At 41.3% G+C, this 19,019-nt stretch overlaps 1 protein-coding gene across 1 annotated transcript; it reads left to right on the top strand.

Annotated features, from left to right (window-relative positions):
• Window positions 1-8,041: 8,041 nt before the first annotated feature.
• On the top strand, window positions 8,042-10,937 carry LOC146708700 (acidic mammalian chitinase-like). The gene is made up of 11 exons (XM_085458009.1): window positions 8,042-8,125; window positions 8,213-8,239; window positions 8,341-8,545; window positions 8,680-8,736; window positions 8,974-9,139; window positions 9,323-9,447; window positions 9,559-9,682; window positions 9,788-9,970; window positions 10,087-10,203; window positions 10,299-10,431; window positions 10,633-10,937. Exons 1-11 carry the CDS (start codon window positions 8,101-8,103, stop codon window positions 10,887-10,889), a joined length of 1,419 nt encoding a protein of 472 aa, XP_085314135.1. The 5' UTR covers window positions 8,042-8,100; the 3' UTR covers window positions 10,890-10,937.
• The last annotated feature ends 8,082 nt before the right edge of the window (window positions 10,938-19,019 follow it).

Below are 19,019 nucleotides of genomic sequence, written 5' to 3'. Positions count from 1 at the left end.
AAAAATCCTGAAAAGTCCTTTGTCTTTTTTCTTCAAAACGATACCTCTTACTAGCTCCTCTCAAATTCAGCGCACAGCCTAAGTTCTACCTCGCTCTTACTCGCATAGAACCACAGCCAGCGCACAATTTTTTCCTTGTTAATTGCTCCGCGGCTCAGCTCCGGAATGCTTGCTTACCTCGTTCGAAATTTGCGCCGGAGACCAACTCCGCCTGACTTCACCCCGCTGCCAATCACATAACAAAGGGGCGGCTCCCCTCGCACCCCGGTTAGCCAATCGCACGCAGCTTGGATTTTTATGATTCCCCGTTGAGGTTAAGACTGGCACGGCGCTCCCACAAGACGTCTGACTTCGGAAGCATGGACAGCTAGCGCCGCTCAGACTGTTTGTGACTTCGCATAAGACCCCTGTCTCCAGACCGCTTCAACAACTGGCGTCTCTTTCCTTATGTGCATATCAATCGGTAAGTGTTAATCATCCTTTGCTTTTAACCATTTTCTGTCAAAAAAAGCTTTTCATCTTCAAGAACCATGCAAATAGGGTTTGTTTAACAATTGGAATACACTTTTTTAAAATGTATATAAACTCGAGTTTAACACTCGGAGCTAAAAGTGCTTCTATAGCAGCGATCATGGCCTCATCCGGTACCTCATTTTTCTTACTCTTGTTCATATAATGCTTATATGTTTACTGTTTTTTCCTGTTTTTAAATACTCCTTGCTATTTCTTTTTTAGACTCTGAAATAAGCGTGCTCAACTCTTCTCTTTTTGATTCTCTCGATCGAATTGGTAGGTTTGTTTCATTCTTGTTCCCCGTATTAAAAGCTAATTGTACAAAAGAAAACTTTTTTTTTTTTTTTAGACATCTCAGATTTGGACAACTTTCTTTTTTCGAGCTCACCGAGTTCTTCTCCACCAGAGCTCCAGCGATCCACAGACAAGAACATCCGTCTCTCGACCCGCGACAGGCAAGGCCTGCTCTCTACGCTAGGTCGGTCGGCTTCTTCTTCTTCTTCCGGCCACAGTTCCATCCCCACTGGCACTTGTTCTCTCCCGCGACCATAGGGGAAAAAAATATCTGTCTGTCCGATAGGGATAGGCAAGATTTGCGCTCAGCGCTGGGTCCCCGTGTCCCTGGCTCCCAGAGAAGCATCCCAGCCAATGCTTTTGAGATCCAATCACGGTCAGTCTCTCTAGGTTCTCACTTTTTTCTTATTTTATAAAAACTATCCCTTTTGTAGTTAACATGATTAACTATTTTCTATCTTACCCTCAAATTCTAAGGGCATCTCATAAGGAGGAACAGGAGCACAAGGCAAAAACGCAGACGAAACCAGCTCGCTTCTATCGCTCTTGGAGCTGTCAGGGTGAGGATTGTGCTGAAAAGTTCCTCGCACATTTTAGACACCTTCTCTTTAAGGGCTCTATCTTTGTCGCTCATAATGCTAAGGGGTTTGACGCGTACATTATTCTCAGGGTCATGGTTAAGCAAGGTTTAAAACCAAACTTGATCATGCAGCTTTGCAGACCCAGACTTTAATCAGTGCTATATTGACTCCTCCTGCTTTCTCCCTATGCCACTGTCCAGTGTTACCAACTTAGCGACTTTGTCGCTATATTTAGCGAGTTTTCAGACCCCTAAAAAAAGACGTGAAAGCGCGTATCGCTTTTACTCTCAACAAGCAGCGGGTGCTGTAACGCAGTCAGTTCTTCTTTTACTCTTATGCTGTTTTGTGGATCACAAGGTTTAAAACTACTTATAAACACACACACACAAAGTAACTCCACCAGAGCGCCTATTTCAGGTCACTTGCCGGTCCAGGCCCGGGTAAAGGAGCAGGGTTGGAATTGTGACATTAAAATTCCAACCCTGGGGCGACTGTGGCTCAGGGGGTTGGGAAGCGTATCTGTAACCGGAAGGTCGCCGGTTCGATCCCCGGGCTCTCTGTCCTGGTCGTTGTGTCCTTGGGCAAGACACTTTACCCTACCGCCTACTGGTGTTGGCGCGATATGGCAGCCTCGCCTCTGTCAGTCTGCCCCAGAGCAGCTGTGGCTACAACTGTAGCTGCCTCCACCAGTGTGTGAATGTGAGAGTGAATGAATAGTGGCATTGTAAAGTGCTTTGGGTGCCTTGAAAGCGTTATATAAATCCAATCCATTATTATTATTATAAAAAAACAATAATTGCTAAAAGAAATTAAATTTGTAGTTCTAAATAAACTCTAAATGCATTTAGGACGTTTTTTACTCACTTTATGTCTCTTCCACGATGTTATTTCTCTCTCCAACAACGTAGGTTACAATTAGATTAGCATGACCAATTATGCAAATTAGGTGATGACGTCATTTAGCGACTTCTAGCGACTTTTAGGACAACCAATAGCAATTTTCCTTACTGAGGAGTTGGCAACACTGCCACTGTCAGCTATACCCAAAGCAATGGGTTTTTCAGACAGCATTAAAGGCTTTTCCCCCCATTGTTTCAGTTCGAAACAAAACCTAACTTATTCAGGCCCTTACCCTCCCCCCTCCGCTTATAGTCTGGAATGGATGACGACCCAAGGCAGGCAGGAATTTTACGAATGGTATCATTCAGTCAGCTTCGGCACCTTTAATTTCATGAAAGAGGCCCTTTCATACTGTGAAAACGATGTTGAAATTCTAGCTCGGGGTTCCACATTGTTCAGAAACGGGTTTATTGAAGAGACAGGAGTAGATCCTTTCAGCCGCAGCACGCTTGCAAGCGCGTGCCTGAAAACTTATTTAACAAACTTCATGCCAGCGAATTCTTTAGCATTACCATGCCCTGTAAATTACCGTAATCAGGTCAAATCATTTTCCTCATCCTCAATTCAATATCTCTTGTACACACAAGGTGTTTTTATAAGGTGCATTCACTTGATCTCTCGTGAAGTAAAGACATTGCTGTTTGTTTCTTAGTTGTTGTTTTTTAGAATATATCAGCTTTAGACTTGTGTCCTGTCCGTCTGATGGTTTTACCAGTCTGCCTCTTTTTCACCGTTTTCTTCTGCTTTTTAAACTCTGTCAGCCTCTGACCCGGAGGCCGTTTTAAGGGTCTACGTGAAATTATGCTCAGCCCCGAGCCCTCTTGCTGTTCTGGTGTGTTCGAACGAGTCAAATTTGAGAGTGAGGAGGTGACAACATCTGAAGCAAAGCCTTTGACAGCAGCTTTCAGATGAGATTTTGCGATGCTCACACCCCGCTTTATGAACGGGGTCACAAATCTAAAAAATTTTGAGAAAATAGATGCTATTCCTCGTCCGTAAATTACTGGCGCACCTGAAAAGCCGGGCAGGCCGTTACCAGCCTGCGTTTCCTAATACCGTATAAATCTATTATTATCCATATTGCTATGAGTTATGGCAGATCCTTGACAGGCTGGAAATGTAGCTTGACTATCGTTTTATCGTAGGTAAAGTTTACAGGCTCATTCTGATCGGTTTTGATTTCAATATGGATATTTTCGATGTGTTTGCGAGCCACAGGAATGTAGTCTGGTTTGTTAAAGCACAGGGTGATGATATCTCCGTACGCAGTAGGGGGGAGTAGCTATCACCCATGAGCTGTAACGCAGCTATATCAGAATAACAGAATAGATGATAACACCCTGCCTTTATATCTGCAGGTTATGGGGCAAATTTGCGCTCGAATCGCTGCCAGACACCTGCTGGGACACCAAGCATATATGCGAGAGGCGGGAAAAACCTAAGTTGATATATGCCCCCAGCTGTGAATTCAAACTTTTTAACAATCGGGTGATATTTTAGATAAATATCAGAGTCGATACGCCTGAGGCAGGCTTCAATCTCTGCTCTCAACGTGTCCTCATAAAAGCCGGCGCGTATTTTCATTTTAATCACGTCATCAGGCCTCTGCTCAGCATCACCCTTTTTCCTCCATTCAAAATCAGGCCAGTTCCTCCATTTGACCAGGAAATAAACCTGTCCCCTCTGTTTATGCTTTGGGAGAATTTTGTCTATGTGATAGAGCTTTTCCTTGGCAAGAGCGATTTTGTGCAGCTCATGCTCGTAAAAACTACCGATAATTTCTTCCCCATCATAATCTTTGATTTTATAAACAGGAGGGTCTCCAGGTATGCATTGGTCAATAGTAAATATCTCACCGGTGAATGTTTGCTCATACCGCTTATCAAACACACCTCTAACTTTAGACAGCCTCACGTGACCTCCCTTTTTAAATTTCATGGGCTTTTTCTGCAGCAAGAAGAAGAAGAAGTGCCATATAGGTTTTGAAATACTAATGCTGTGTTGTCTGAATTTACTTGATTCGGGGCCATTTTTATGGACCGATGATAACTAGTGTTATAGCTGTGTAATAAATCTTGTAAAATATCTATACATTTTACTTCCTTTACTTAGTTCTATTAAACCTTTCACAGACTGAGGCTTTTAGATCACTCCCTGTAGCAAAATGATTTATACCATGCTTTTTCATTAAAAATTGAAAACTGGAACTAAAAAATTCCATACCGCTATCTGTTTGTAGCTTTTGAGGGATTTGGCTATCTTTTAAGACAGAGTCAAAAGCCTTAGTGACTTGAACGCCTGTTTTGTTTTTCAAGACTCTTGCATAAGCCTTTTTAGAGGAAATATCTATAACTGTAAGTAAATATTGATAGCCATCGTTATGCTCGGATAATGCTCTCATATCACAAAAGTCTGCTTGGTATTGATTAAGTGTCTGGGGACAAACACACAGTTTCTCGGAAAGCGCAGGCGTGCAGCTCGGTGTAAGGTGTAAGCATCCTGCTCTGACAGGAACTGCTGAGCTGTTTGCGCGTTAATCTTTGTACCAGTCTCATCCTGTACGCTTTTAATCAATTTTTGCACACCGCAAAAACTACCAGGGTGAGATGGGTCATAATCAGTGTTGGTCAAGTTACTTGAAAAAAGTAATCAGTAACTAATTACTGATTACTTCCCCTAAAAAGTAATCCAGTTACTTTACTCATTACTTATTTTCAAAAGTAATTAGTTACTTAGTTACTTTTTAAAAAACACGATTTACAACCTGAAGAGGTGATAAAGCGATAGATCTTTCAGCCCAAATCTACTTTTTCTGCATAATCCATCATACAAAATGTAATCAAATGGAAAAGTCTCTTTTTTTTTAAACTTGTTTTATTAGTTTTAATCTTTTAACTTTATGCATCAAGCAAAAATTTAATTATATGCAACATTCTCTGACTGGAAGAAATTTGTTTAACATTTAAACCTATTTTCTGCACATCCCAGCACATAAAATAAAATATTTTTTGTGTTTACACTCAGTCTTTCAAATAGATGCAAGTAAGACACAGCAGAACATAAATAAAGTCAAAGACTAGCGGTGCTGTTGCTCTATTTTCACCTGTAAAGCAGGAGTGGGATAGGCGGAGGTTTACCCTGGTGCAGGTGTGCCGCAGCGGTGCGCTTATGCTTGGGGTAGTTTTTCGGGGATCGCGAGAGTTTTTTGCGATTCTGAGTTTGATTCTAAATCTCTTTGTTCGGATTAAACAAATGCAAATAAATTGAAATAAAGTTTTCCCCCGAGGCATGCAACCTGTATGTCTGGCCATACTGAACGTTACAAAGCAAAAGTTTAACTAAGCACTTTTACCCTGGTTTAACACATTTTTAAACACACAAGCACGGACCCAAGACACAAGCACGGTCCCAGACACACCCACCACCAGATGGCGTTTTTAAGCATAAAAAGTAAAAAAAACGTATTTTAATGGCTTAAAAATGAAATAATGCTATTAGTTATAAAAACTTTTTTTTTAAAAATAATCAATTAGTTCTTTTTTGGAGGGAAAAAAAGCAATGAGCTATGAACTAGCATATTTTGGATGAATATCATACTTTTTGATGAATATCATATTTTTATGAATATCATATTTTTGTTACTTCCTATATTACTTCCTTTATTACTTCCTAGGGTTACAAATCATTTTTATTGGGGCCACAAATCACTCTGTTTGACATAAGGGGCCTAATATCTCTCTCTACTGGGATATTTATAATTAAAGCTATTCTATATTTTGTAACTTTACAATATATTGTACTATTTTATTTAGTTTAATTAGTTACTATCTTATTTTCTTGGAGCATTAACCATATGTATTATTATTATAAGTATTATTATTCTGACTCTATATAAGTAAAATTGAATTGAAGTGAATCAAATTTATTTGAATGGATTGTAAGAACTGCCATAGGTGAGAGCCATTAAAAAAAAAATACTTGTTTGTGATTTACTTATTTACTTATTATGTAGGTATATTATGTTATACCTATGCACCTATCCACACACACAAACACACACACACACATGCACGCACTCATGTGTGTGTATATATATATATGAAGGAATTACTTTGTTGCTGCTTTGCTTTATGGTTGATGATCAAAGGTCATGGCTAGTCTTCAACAAAAGATATAAATGCCATAATATGATATAAAGAAATAAATGTCATATGTCATAATACAGCTTTACGAGTTTACGAGCTTCTCTTTTGATTATTGCCACCTTTCTAACCAAAGCATACTTAGAGATAAGTATACTTTGGTTAGATATTTAGTTAGATTCCTGAATGAATTGATTTATTTTCCCTTTTTAAAGAAATTAGTTATCATGGAAAACAAATACATCTTTTGCTGTTGTTCAGGTCTTCCTTGTTATCTATATGTCACATATATCACATGACAGCGGAGCCGGAGGGGAAGACACATACACACGCACACAAATATACACACTGGCAGGTCCACCGGTCAGGGCGCCGTCAGATCCTGACAACATCTATTTTAAATAACAACCTGAAACTCAAAAACAGACCATTTAAAGGAAAAACAAACAGATTTTGAGAAATTCAAACCTTCACCATTAGTTCCAGGCATTATTCAAGATTCAAGGTCTTTATTGTCAGTATAATAATATACACAGTATACAGCGTACCGAAATGCCATTTCGCCCCAAGCCCCATGGTGCATTTATAAGAATATAAAAAAAAAAAAAATCTCAGAGAGATATAAAACTAGGAATTACAAATAAATAATAAATTGCTAAATTTGGGTAAATGTGACGAATAAAGCTTTGATTGAAATTAAGAGCTAAAAAGGTACTATTACTTACTACATCTTTGTACAATAAACAAAGACAGGACAGAGACAATACGAAGTGGTCATGTGTAATTACAGTAAAGTGAGATGATTGTGCAGTAGGTATTGAATACCAGGTTCAAGTTATGGTCAGGATATTGTAGACAAGACAGGATGAAGATGTGCAAGATGCAAAGTGTGCAAATATAGTATAATGTAGATCAGTAGATCATTAATCAGTAAGAAAGGATTTTCTTTCTTGTATTGTCAGAATAAACTTGAAATGTGCAGAATATTTTTATATAAACACTTCACTGTACTTTGAAGATTGACTTTAATCTTGAAATATTAAAGTTTACATTTTCATTTTGTGCATTTCAATGTGTATTATTGTTTTATAATCCATTTCGTTATTTTCTTCTTTATTTTAATCAAAAATAATCAAAAAATAAAATTGCATACCTATATTTCCCCAGGTAAGGTTACCATGACAGCATAACAATATGCTCTGTATCCAAAACAAGGTTATATCAGGAGATTATTGTGTCCTAAGATTGGTTTAACTGAATACTGATGATAATGTGATATATCTAGTGACCTAAAGTACACCAGGGTCATATACATAAAAAGAATACCACATAGAGTAAATTATTGTCTACTTATGGCTAAGACTGAGCACTCTCTTATCAAAGCACATCCTAATAAAGAAACCATTTATGACTTGGATTTACGAAAGAGTGCTATACCTTCCTGGTTTTCATAATACAATCAGGTGTATAAAAGACCCACCTTCGCTGCAGCTTTTTTGGGTATTTCGTCTGGTCTCAAGGTGAGTAAACAAGGGGAACAGTCTCTCGAAGTTATTCTCTCGTAATTGTGATTATTTATTTATATATACTTTTATACGTCTTACAGTGTTGCCTGATTTGTAGAACCAACTTCATTTTTATTAAGTGAACTCTTAAGAAGTGAATCTGAGATGGCCAGGCTCACAATTCTAGCAGGTATTTTAAGAATTTACTGGATCTATGTAATATAAGTATATCATGCAAGTTTTTATTTTGCTTACTCTTATATTAAAATTTCCATAGGTTTGTGCCTGGTGATAAGCCAGCTGGGTAAGTTGGGTTTACTTTGGTAAACAACTGACATTTTGATCACTACTTGTGTATCACTACTGGGACCTGTGCTTTATTAATATTACTTTGCACCGCCACAGGATCTGCCAGCAGGATGGAGTGCTACTTCACCAACTGGTCCCAGTACAGGCCTGGAGATGGAAAGTTTCTGCCACAAAATGTGGACCCTTTCCTATGCACCACCCTCATCTATGCATTCTCCATCATCAACTCCAACAATGAGCTGGTTCCCTACGAGTGGAATGACGACGTCCTCTACAAGTCTTTCAATGATCTGAAGACCAAGTAAGTGGATATTATCCTATAGGTCAGAGGTAAAGCAAAACACAATACCTCTTGAGCGTATCGTGTCTTTAAGAGTTTTCCACTAAGATATTACAGTTTCTTTAATGATATTACAAGTTTTCTGCTGTTTCCAGGAATCCCCACCTGAAGACTCTCTTGGCCGTTGGTGGATGGAACTTTGGGTCAACACAGTAAGAAATACTTTAAAGAAAGAAAATTATTTCACATTAGGACAATGGTACGTAGCTAACCAAATATTGTGTGTAAACCATCAGTCTGAATCAAATCAAAATCAAAAAGAAGTTTCCATTATTAAACACAGCAAACATTAATCACAATTCTCCTGTTAAAGACATAAAGCACTAAGCAGATTTTACTATAAAGATCAAATGTTAACTTGGTTTTTGTGTTTTTTTGTTTTTTTGCAGGTTCTCCATCACAGTTTCTACTGCAGCTAATCGTCAGAAGTTCATCCAGTCTACTATCAGATTTCTGAGGACTCATGGATTTGACGGTCTGGATTTGGACTGGGAGTACCCTGGATCCCGTGGAAGTCCTCCTGAGGACAAACAGAGGTTTACTCTGCTCTGCAGGGTGGGTATAGATCTCCATTTTTTAAAATCTACATCTCATTGATGTTGTTTCGTTTGTATCATACTTGAATGGTAAATGCTAAATGGACTGATTCCACTAACCTTCCAATCGGTAGATGATCTGCTATACCTCCTAAACCCCATGGACTCCATTCTTACACTGTTATGTGGTGCACTTTTATAGGAACTTGTTGCTGCCTTTGCAGCTGAAGCCCAAGCTACCGGCAATCCCCAGCTCATGCTAACTGCTGCTGTTGCTGCTGGAAAAGGAACCATTGATGCTGGATATGAGATCGCTGAGATAGCCAAGTGAGGGTCCTGCTTTATAAACCATCTTACTTCATCTACTACTTTTAGAAATCTGACAGTTGTGCAATGTAAGCATGAAAATCACTGTTTATGTTTATTTCCTTATTGCAGAGAATTAAATTTCATCAATATAATGACCTACGACTTCCATGGAACTTGGGAGCAATTCACTGGACACAACAGCCCTTTGTACCGTGGATCTCAGGACTTTGGTGACCTTATCTATTTCAACATTGTAAGTAAACCGTTAAAACTGAAATAAGATTCATTTAAAAGATAACTGTAACTTTAACAGGTAACTTCTTATGAACACAAACTTCACATTTTTTAACTTCTATAGGACTATGCCATGAAATATTGGAGAGACAATGGCACCCCACTGGAGAAGCTGAGGATGGGATTTGCATCTTATGGTCGTACCTTCCGCCTGACATCATCAAACACTGGTGTTGGTGCTCCAGCTAGCGGCCCAGCATCAGCTGGTCCATACACCCGTGAAGCTGGATTCTGGTCTTATTATGAGGTACATTTCTTAAGGCTGGAATTTAATGATTGCCTCATGATGTGTAGCATATGTTGCTTTGATATCTAATGATATTTATAAAACGACAAATGTTAACCATGTAGTCTGTGCTGTAGGTCTGTACCTTCGTGAAAGGCAGCACCATTAACTGGATTGAAGACCAGAAAGTCCCCTATGCTTTCAAAAACAATGAGTGGGTAGGATTTGACAACAAGGAGAGCTATGAAACCAAGGTAAGCGAGAAAACTCGCATCATTTCTTTATGTTTAACACATTTATGTATGTACAAGGTAGTGATATCAATCTCTGTTTAATTTTTCCCCAATAGGTACGTTACCTGAAAGATCAGAAGTTTGGCGGGGCCTTTGTGTGGGCTCTTGATTTGGATGACTTTGCAGGAAAATTCTGCGGGGAGGGTCCCCATCCTCTGCTCTCTCATCTGCGCAACCTTCTTGAAATTGGTATGCCCAAAGCAGATTAACGCCAATGATTTCTTTTAGTCTTTCTATGTTTAAAAAAACAGTGTGCAACTGGTATCATAAGAACCTGTGAAATTTAGATATGAAGACGTAATATTTTCTAAACAAGCATATTTTCAGAAGGTAGAATTGATTTTAAGCAGTGACTTATATAAACATGAATTTAAACTTTGTATTTTCCAGAGCTTCCCACACTACCCCCAACCACCACCCCAAAACCTGGACCGAGCACCACCACTCCAACCACCACCACCACAACCACAACCACTACCACCCATGCCCCGGGACCGGGATTCTGCAATGGGAAACCAGATGGCCTTTACCCAAACCCAGATGACCAAAGCAGCTTTTACAACTGTGCTGGTGGCGTGACCCATGTTTCCCAGTGTGGATCTGGATCTGTCTTTGATGACGGTTGCAAGTGTTGTAGCTGGCCATGAGCCAAGAGTGAAGGCAGTGTGTATTAAATCTGATGCAAACATCATTCATTAAACATCATCATTAAACTCATCTTGTATACGTACAATCATTTACCTAAATGATTTTTTTTGTTTAAATGTCTCATACAGGTTGCAAATTCCAAAACAAAATCTTCAAAGTACCTTATTACAAATTGGCTTATTATTTTGCTATATTTATTAATAATAAAATATAATATTTTTTTCTGAAAAGTTTTATTTAAAAAAGTTGCCTCTTACAACTATTGTTAAGCATCTATCCAACAGTAATATATAATATAATGGATTTTATTAACTACATATACACTCATGGGATTTCATTTCAGTCACAGAAACTGAGTGTACATAATAGTAACATAATAGACATTGTATCATAATCATATCATAATCGATTTGAACTGCCAGATTAATGTTTATGGAAGTAGTTCACTCTGTTATATAAAAACTATTATCAATATCTTGCAAAGAAAAGCGTCTGGACTTCTTTAAGTTGCTTGAAGACGTTTCACCTCTCATCCGAGAAGCTTCTTCAGTTCTAAGGAATCCTTCACTGCGCACATTAACGCTGTGGATAAGAACATCAAGTTCACCAGGGAAGACACAAAGGACAACTGTCTGCCTTTCCTGGACTGCGCGGTGCACATTGAAGAGAACGGCAAACTCAACATCGAAGTTTACCGGAAGCCCACACACACGGACCGGTACCTCCTCTTTGACTCCCATCACCCTCTGGAACACAAACTTGGAGTAATTAGGACCCTACACCACCGGGCAGAACATGTTCCCTCTAAGCCTGAAGGAAAAAGAAGGAACACACACATGTAAAGGAAGCACTCAAAACGTGCGGCTATCCTAAATGGGCGTTCTTAAAGTCAGCAAAGAGGCACAGAAAAGAAGATCAGACACCAGCGAGGGAGGACAGACGCAACAACATTGTCATCCCCTATGTAGCCGGCGTATCAGAGAAACTCAGGAGAGTTTTCTCCAAGCATGACATCCCGGTGTATTTCAGACCCAGCAACACGCTCAGACAGAAACTGGTTCACCCGAAAGACAAAACGCCAAAACACAAACTTAACAATGTGGTGTATGCTGTACAGTGCAGCGAGGAATGCTCAGACCTCTACATTGGAGAGACCAAACAGCCACTTCACAAGCGAATGGCACAACACAGAAGAGCCACCTCCACAGGACAAGACTCAGCAGTCCATCTGCATCTTAAGGATAAAGGACACTCTTTTGAGGATGCCAATGTTCACATTTTGGACAGAGAGGACAGATGGTTTGAAAGAGGAGTGAAAGAAGCCATCTATGTCCACTGTGAGCGACCATCTTTGAACAGAGGCGGGGGTTTACGACACCAACTCTCCGCCATCTATAATCCAGTTTTGAGATCCCTTCCCAGACGCCTTAACGCCCACTCACATCCTGGGCCATCTGACCTCAGGAATTCGCATGATAAGGTGGGGCCAGGTTTCACAATGAACACACCCGAAACTCTGGCTGATTGGGACCCACACCCAGTTTCACACCTTGGCTCAGGCGATTAGAGGATCATCAAGGGGTCCTTTTGTCCCTCTGTGGGGGGAAACTCCCACTAGGTTTATATCTGGGACTCTCCACCATTTGACCTTAGAACTGAAGAAGCTTCTCGGATGAGAGGTGAAACGTCTTCAAGCAACTTAAAGAAGTCCAGACGCTTTTCTTTGCAAGCTCCTTTGACTACGATGACCTGGATGACTGAGAACCTTCACAGACATATTATCAATATCGTGAGCAGTGAATGGTAATTGTTTTCAGTAAGCCTGGAACAACTGTGCTGTATAGTCACAACATCAAAGGGGCAAGTCTCAATCCAGAGTCTGATAGTGATTTAGCAGTCCAGAAAAAAAAGTCATTTATGAGTCATGACAGGAATCACATCTCCTCTGAATAACAGGTGAATGCCTGTTTTTGTTAGTGATCTAACTAGGAAAAATTTTAACAATATGTTAAGTGATCCTGCAGGGATGAAACAACTTCAAAACAAAGAACATATCACATAAAATAATAAATATAAAAAAGAAAACACAAAAGAAAAAAGGGTATGAGGAAGCAATTTTAGTTTTTTGGCATTTCTTTCAAGTTTAAGGTTTAAGATATTTTATTCAATGGTTGGTATTATCAAACTTTCATTGTCAAACTTTATTAGTTTAATAATAATAATAATAATATATGTCACTGAATGAAATACTACATTGTGTTACTTAAGTGCGCTATTTATCTGTTTGGTATGCAGCTGTGGAAAACTATGGTTCTTTTAGTGCTACAGAGAGAAAAAGCTATAAATGATAAATTATTGTGAGCATTTTGAAGACAAATCCTAAACCAGTACTTCACTATCAGTTCCATTTAATTCAGTTTTATTTATATACACTCAACAAAAATATAAACGCAACACCTTTGTTACTGCTCCCATTCCCCATGGGATGGACGTAGAGACCTAAAATTCATTCCAGATACACAATATAACCATCCCTCTCAAACAGTGGTCACAAATCAGTCCAAATGTGTGGTAGTGGGCACATCTGCTATATTGAGATAACCCATCCCACCTCACAGGTGTGCCACATCAGGATGCTGATCTGACATCATGAGTAGTGCACAGGTGTACCTCAGACTGCCCACAACAAAAGGCCACCCTGGAATGTGCAGTTTTGTCTCACAGCAAAATGCCACAGATGCCACAAGCAATGAGGGAGCGTGCAATTGGCATGCTGACAGCAGGAATGTCAACCAGATCTGTCGCCCGTGCATTGAATGTTCATTTCTCAATCATAAGCCGTCTCCACAGGCGTTTCAGAGAATATGGCAGCACATCCAACCGGCCTCACAACCGCAGACCTCGTGTAACCACACCAGCCCAGGACCTCCACATCCAGCAGGTTCACCTCCAAGATCGTCTGAGACCAGCCACCCAGACAGCTGCTGGAACAATTGGTTTGCACAACCAAACAATTTCTGCAAAAACTGTCAGAAACCGTCTCAGGGACGCTCAACTGCATGCCCGTCGTCCTCATCGGGGTCTTGACCTGACTCCAGCTCGTCGCCGTAACAGACTTGTGTGGGAAAATGCTCACATTCGATGGCGTCTGGCACGTTGGAGAGGTGTGCGCTTCACGGATGAATCATGGTTCACATTGTTCAGGGCAGATGGCAGCTGAGAATGTCCCAGTTCTTGCATGGCCAGCATACTCACCGGACATGTCACCCATTGAGCATGTTCGGGATGTGCTTGACCGGCGTATACGACAGCGTGTACCAGTTCCCATGAATATCCAACAACCTCGCACAGCCATTGAAGTGGAGTGGACCAACATTCCACAGGCCACAACTGACAATCTGATAGACTCCATGCGACGATGTGTTGCACTGCATGAGGCAAATGGTGGTCACACCAGATACTGACCGGTTCTGGGTCCCCAGACCCCCAATAGCGCAAAAAACTGCACATTCCAGGGTGGCCTTTTGTTGTGGGCAGTCTGAGGTACACCTGTGCACTACTCATGATGTCAGATCAGCATCCTGATGAGGTGGGATGGATTATCTCAATATAGCAGATGTGCCCACTACCACACATTTGGACTGATTTGTGACCACTGTTTGGGAGGGATGGTTATATTGTGTATCTGGAATGAATTTTAGGTCTCTACGTCTGGGTGTCGTAAAAGGGGCTACGCATCGATAGTGGAAACATTGATCGGCAACCCTCTGATTGGTCGGCGAAAATGTCGACGGAGCGTGCTCGGTATTTTTCGGCAGCAGAGCAAGAACTCTTGAGTGAGGGATTTCAGGAGTTTCAGAGTTTAATCAGAACGCAAGGGAACACTGCAAAGGCTGCAAAAGCAAGGAGAGAGGGCTGGCAGAAAGTTGCTGACAAATTAAACTCGTAAGTAATTTAATAATAATAATAATAATAATAATAATAATAATAATAATAATAATAATAATAATAATGGATTGGATTGATATAGCGCTTTTCAAGGCACCCAAAGCGCTTTACAATGCCACTATTCAGTCACTCTCACATTCACACACTGGTGGAGGCAGCTACGGTTGTAGCCACAGCTGCCCTGGGGCAGACTGACAGAAGCCAGGCTGCCATATCGCGCCATCGGCCCCTCTGGCCAACACCAGTAGGCGGTAGGGTAGATTTATTATATTACACTATATTATCCAATATTATATTACATTATATTATAATATGTTATATTATATCCTCTTTCACATTAGAGCCACAACAGGACCCACTAGAACATGGGAACAAGTAAAAGTGAAATATAAGAATATTCTACAGAATGGTAATATTTATCACTTATATTGCTTTTCGTCTCTTGGAAAGAGACCCTGGAATGATCTGTTTGTTTATAACAGCAACCAAGAAAAGGGCAGAGCAAAAAAAAAAGACAGGTGGTGGTCCTGCACCCCCTCGTCAACAAGTTGGTTAAGTAAATTATACCCTCACGGGAAAATCGATATCTCTCTATGAGCACACTGTCGCGCTGAGCTAAAGGATCCTGTCTGTCCCGCAATATACGCTGAATTCTGAAAACTCTCCTTATCAATCTTGCACCTTCCGCAATGGGTGTCTCGCGTATACGGACAGGACATGGCTGCGACAGGGTTCCCAAATCCACCTTCGCTTTTATAGCCGTGGTCTCTCATCTTGATTACACAAAGTAATTTGCAATTACTACTCTGAAATATGAATTACATCTGTAATAATAACATACATGTAATAGAATGTTAATAGTAGATTTCCCTTTTTTAGGAAATGACCTGTATGTATCTGTGTGAAATCAATAAATGGATCAGGTGCTGCATTGTCTTTAGTTACATTGATGTTATTTATTTATGGTGAAACAGTGGTGGAATATCGCTGTTGTTTTCGTATAAATGAAGCGGACATACCTGCGTGGCCGCGATCTAATCCTGTTTACATAAAGTAAGCCTGCTCCCGAGCAGGTTTACGCTTACGGCTCTGTTGCTATGACAGCAAGTCCCGGATGAGCTTCGGGGAACCGAACGATCCAAGATCACGCGAAATCGTCAACAATCTAATCCAGCTAACCTACTTAGCGAGGTACGAAGAACGGGCCCCTGGTTTACGTGTTTAATACAGGGACTTCCACAGCCTTTTCAACAGCGCTGCGGACCGCGGGGGGCTCAGCAGAGCTGAGCTTAGGAGGAGCTTTTTAATTCCAGTTCTTGTCTTGAGAGTCCTTCTCACCACTCACCTGAACATTAGCTCTGTTGCTTCCTCCAAGAGCTCCTTGCTGCTTTTTAAGTAAGGATTGACTCTATCAAGATTTACTTACTGCCCGTGTTCTCTGCCTGGCAACAACCCTTCTTTCCCTCTGACCCACATGAGACTCTCGCTTCTGCCATGTTTTCATTGTTGAAACTCCTAAGTTAAATAAATTATTGTGAACCAGTCTGTCAACCAGGGGCGATTCTAGGATCAGAGCTTTGGGGGTGCTGAGCACCCAAAGAGGTGCCCAAACTTTACTCGTCACAATGAGACTTCTTCCCTGTCTCTGTCAGTCCCTGCATCCCTAAATGTCTCCACTTGTCCCGAGTTCTCTCTGACTGTCTCCTTGGTGCATTTAAACCCCTGTTCCTCCCTGTCCTCATCGTCTGTTGTCTTCATCTCCATTATCAGTCATCATAATTTTACCCTCTCAGTGCAAGTCTGCAAATTTCTTTATTAAATCATAAGATTCTTAAATTCATCAAGTCTCTCTGTGCCTGAGTCCTCTTCTCAAAACATGACATCACTGTTTTGTACATTTTAACACAATTTAATCCCACGTTTGTGAAAACAAAAGCAAAACACTTTTTGAAAAGTCTGTAACAAAATCATCAAATCTGATAATGGCTATTTAAATGCTGCCAAAGAAGAATGGATTGGAATAAAAAAAATAAATAAAAAAAAAAACATATCCTAACTGTTAAGAAATATATTCTAACACTTCTTCAGCTGAGAATCACACAGAGAAACACACAGTTTTCTTGCTAGCAAGGGCAGTCACCAGAACGCTCGCACGAGAGAGTGAGGGCTCAGAGACTCGCCACGCTGAGACTGCCCTGGTCTTTATTTATACTTCAGTGGGCGTTTATTCCTTACATTGGAATGTGGAGGTGTATGTGTGTGTGTGTGTGTGTGTGTGTGTGTGTGTGTGTGTGTGTGTGTGTGTGTGTGTGTGTGTGTGTGTCAGAGTGTGACCCCATAAACGACTTCACTTAACCTGCTGGTCTGGAAAATCCAACAGTTAATCTATATTTAAAAAAGGGCACTTAGACTAAAACTGACATAGCTACGTTAATCCTACCGTAAAACAATAAGACAAGGTACGACTTTTCCCATGCTCCTAGGATGTGGGTGTGAATGCCAGAGCACTCTGGAATGCACGCAAAGCTTTTGCAGACTATTAAGGATTGCACATCCTATCACTACCATATGTAAACTTATATTATTAAAAGATTATACTGACTACTAAGTACAATTTTCCATTGACATTAACCTTAATTACTGCGGGAGAATAATGAATGATGCTCACAGTGAGTAAAAAGTAAACAGTGCATTTTTTGGACAGAGATTCACTTTTAATGTGTGTGTATAATATAATAAAGATACATAAAAAATACACTCCAAAAATAGAAGAGTCCTTGAAATGTACAAAATATTATTAAAAAAATTAGAAAAATGGAGACACCTTGGCTTATGGTACAATGTATACAATGTATGAAAAGATCTTTACTGCAGATAAAGATCTTTTATCTGCTGTCGGGTGTGGGAGGAGTTCGGAGAGGCCATGGAAAAAGACTTTCGGACTGCCTCGAAGAGATTCTGGCAAACCGTGAGACGTCTCAGGAGGGTAAAGCGGTGCTCTACCTGCACTGTGTATAGTGCTGGCGGAGCGCTGCTGACGTCGACTGAGAAAATTGTTAGGCGGTGGAAGGAATACTTCGAGGACCTCCTTAATCCCACTGACACGTCTTCTGAGGAGGAAGCAGAGTCTGGGGATGAGGGGAATGACCCGCCAATTTCCGGAGGCGAGGTCACTGAGGCAGTTAAATAACTCCTTGGTGGCAGAGCCCCTGGTGTTGATGAGGTCCGCCCCGAGTTCCTGAAGGCTCTGGACATTGTAGGGCTGTCCTGGTTGACACGCCTCTGCAATGTTGCGTGGAGATCAGGGGCAGTACCTGTGGACTGGCAGATCGGGGCGGTGGTCCCCATCTTTAAGAAAGGGGACCGGAGGGTGTGTTCCAACTACAGGGGGATCACACTCCTCAGCCTCCCTGGGAAAGTCTATGCCAGGGTGCTGGAAAGGAGAGTTCGTCCGTTAGTCGAACCTCGGATACAGGAGGAACAATGCGGTTTTCGTCCTGGTCGCGGAACACTGGACCAGCTCTTTATCCTCTCCAGGATACTTGAGGGTGCATGGGAGTTTGCCCAACCAGTCTACATGTGTTTTGTGGACTTGGAGAAGGCATTCGACCGTGTCCCTCGGGGTGTCCTGTGGGAGGTGTTGCGGGAATATGGGGTGTCTGGCCCATTGCTACGGGCCATTCGATCCCTATACAACCGTTGCAGGAGCTTGGTTCGCATTGCCGGCAATAAGTCGGACTCGTTCCCGGTGGGTGATGGGCTCCGCCAGGGCTACCCTTTGTCTCCGGTTCTGTTCATAATTTTTATGGACAGGATTTCTAGGCGCAGCCAAGTGGCGGAGGGCTTTCGCTTTGGTGGCCTCAGAATCTCATCTCTGATTTTTGCAGATGATGTGGTTCTGTTGGCTTCATCGGGTGAGGGCCTCCAGCTCGCACTGGAACGGTTCGCAGCCGAGTGTGAAGCAGCGGGAATGAGGATCAGCACCTCCAAATCTGAGGCCGTGGTTCTCAGCCGGAAAAGGGTGGAGTGCCCACTCCGGGTCGGGGATGAGTTCCTGCCCCAAGTGGAGGAGTTCGAGTATCTCGGGGTCTTGTTCGCGAGTGATGGGAGAAGGGAGCCGGAGATCGACAGACGGATTGGGGCTGCAGCTGCAGTAATGCGGACGCTGCACCGGTCCGTCG

This window comes from Copadichromis virginalis, linkage group LG5 (genome assembly GCF_057382275.1).
Source record: "Copadichromis virginalis isolate Kocher_CV1m ecotype Utaka linkage group LG5, C_Virginalis_male_GT1.1, whole genome shotgun sequence".
Classification (NCBI taxonomy): domain Eukaryota; kingdom Metazoa; phylum Chordata; class Actinopteri; order Cichliformes; family Cichlidae; genus Copadichromis; species Copadichromis virginalis.
This window is presented reverse-complemented; position numbering and strand designations above follow the sequence as displayed.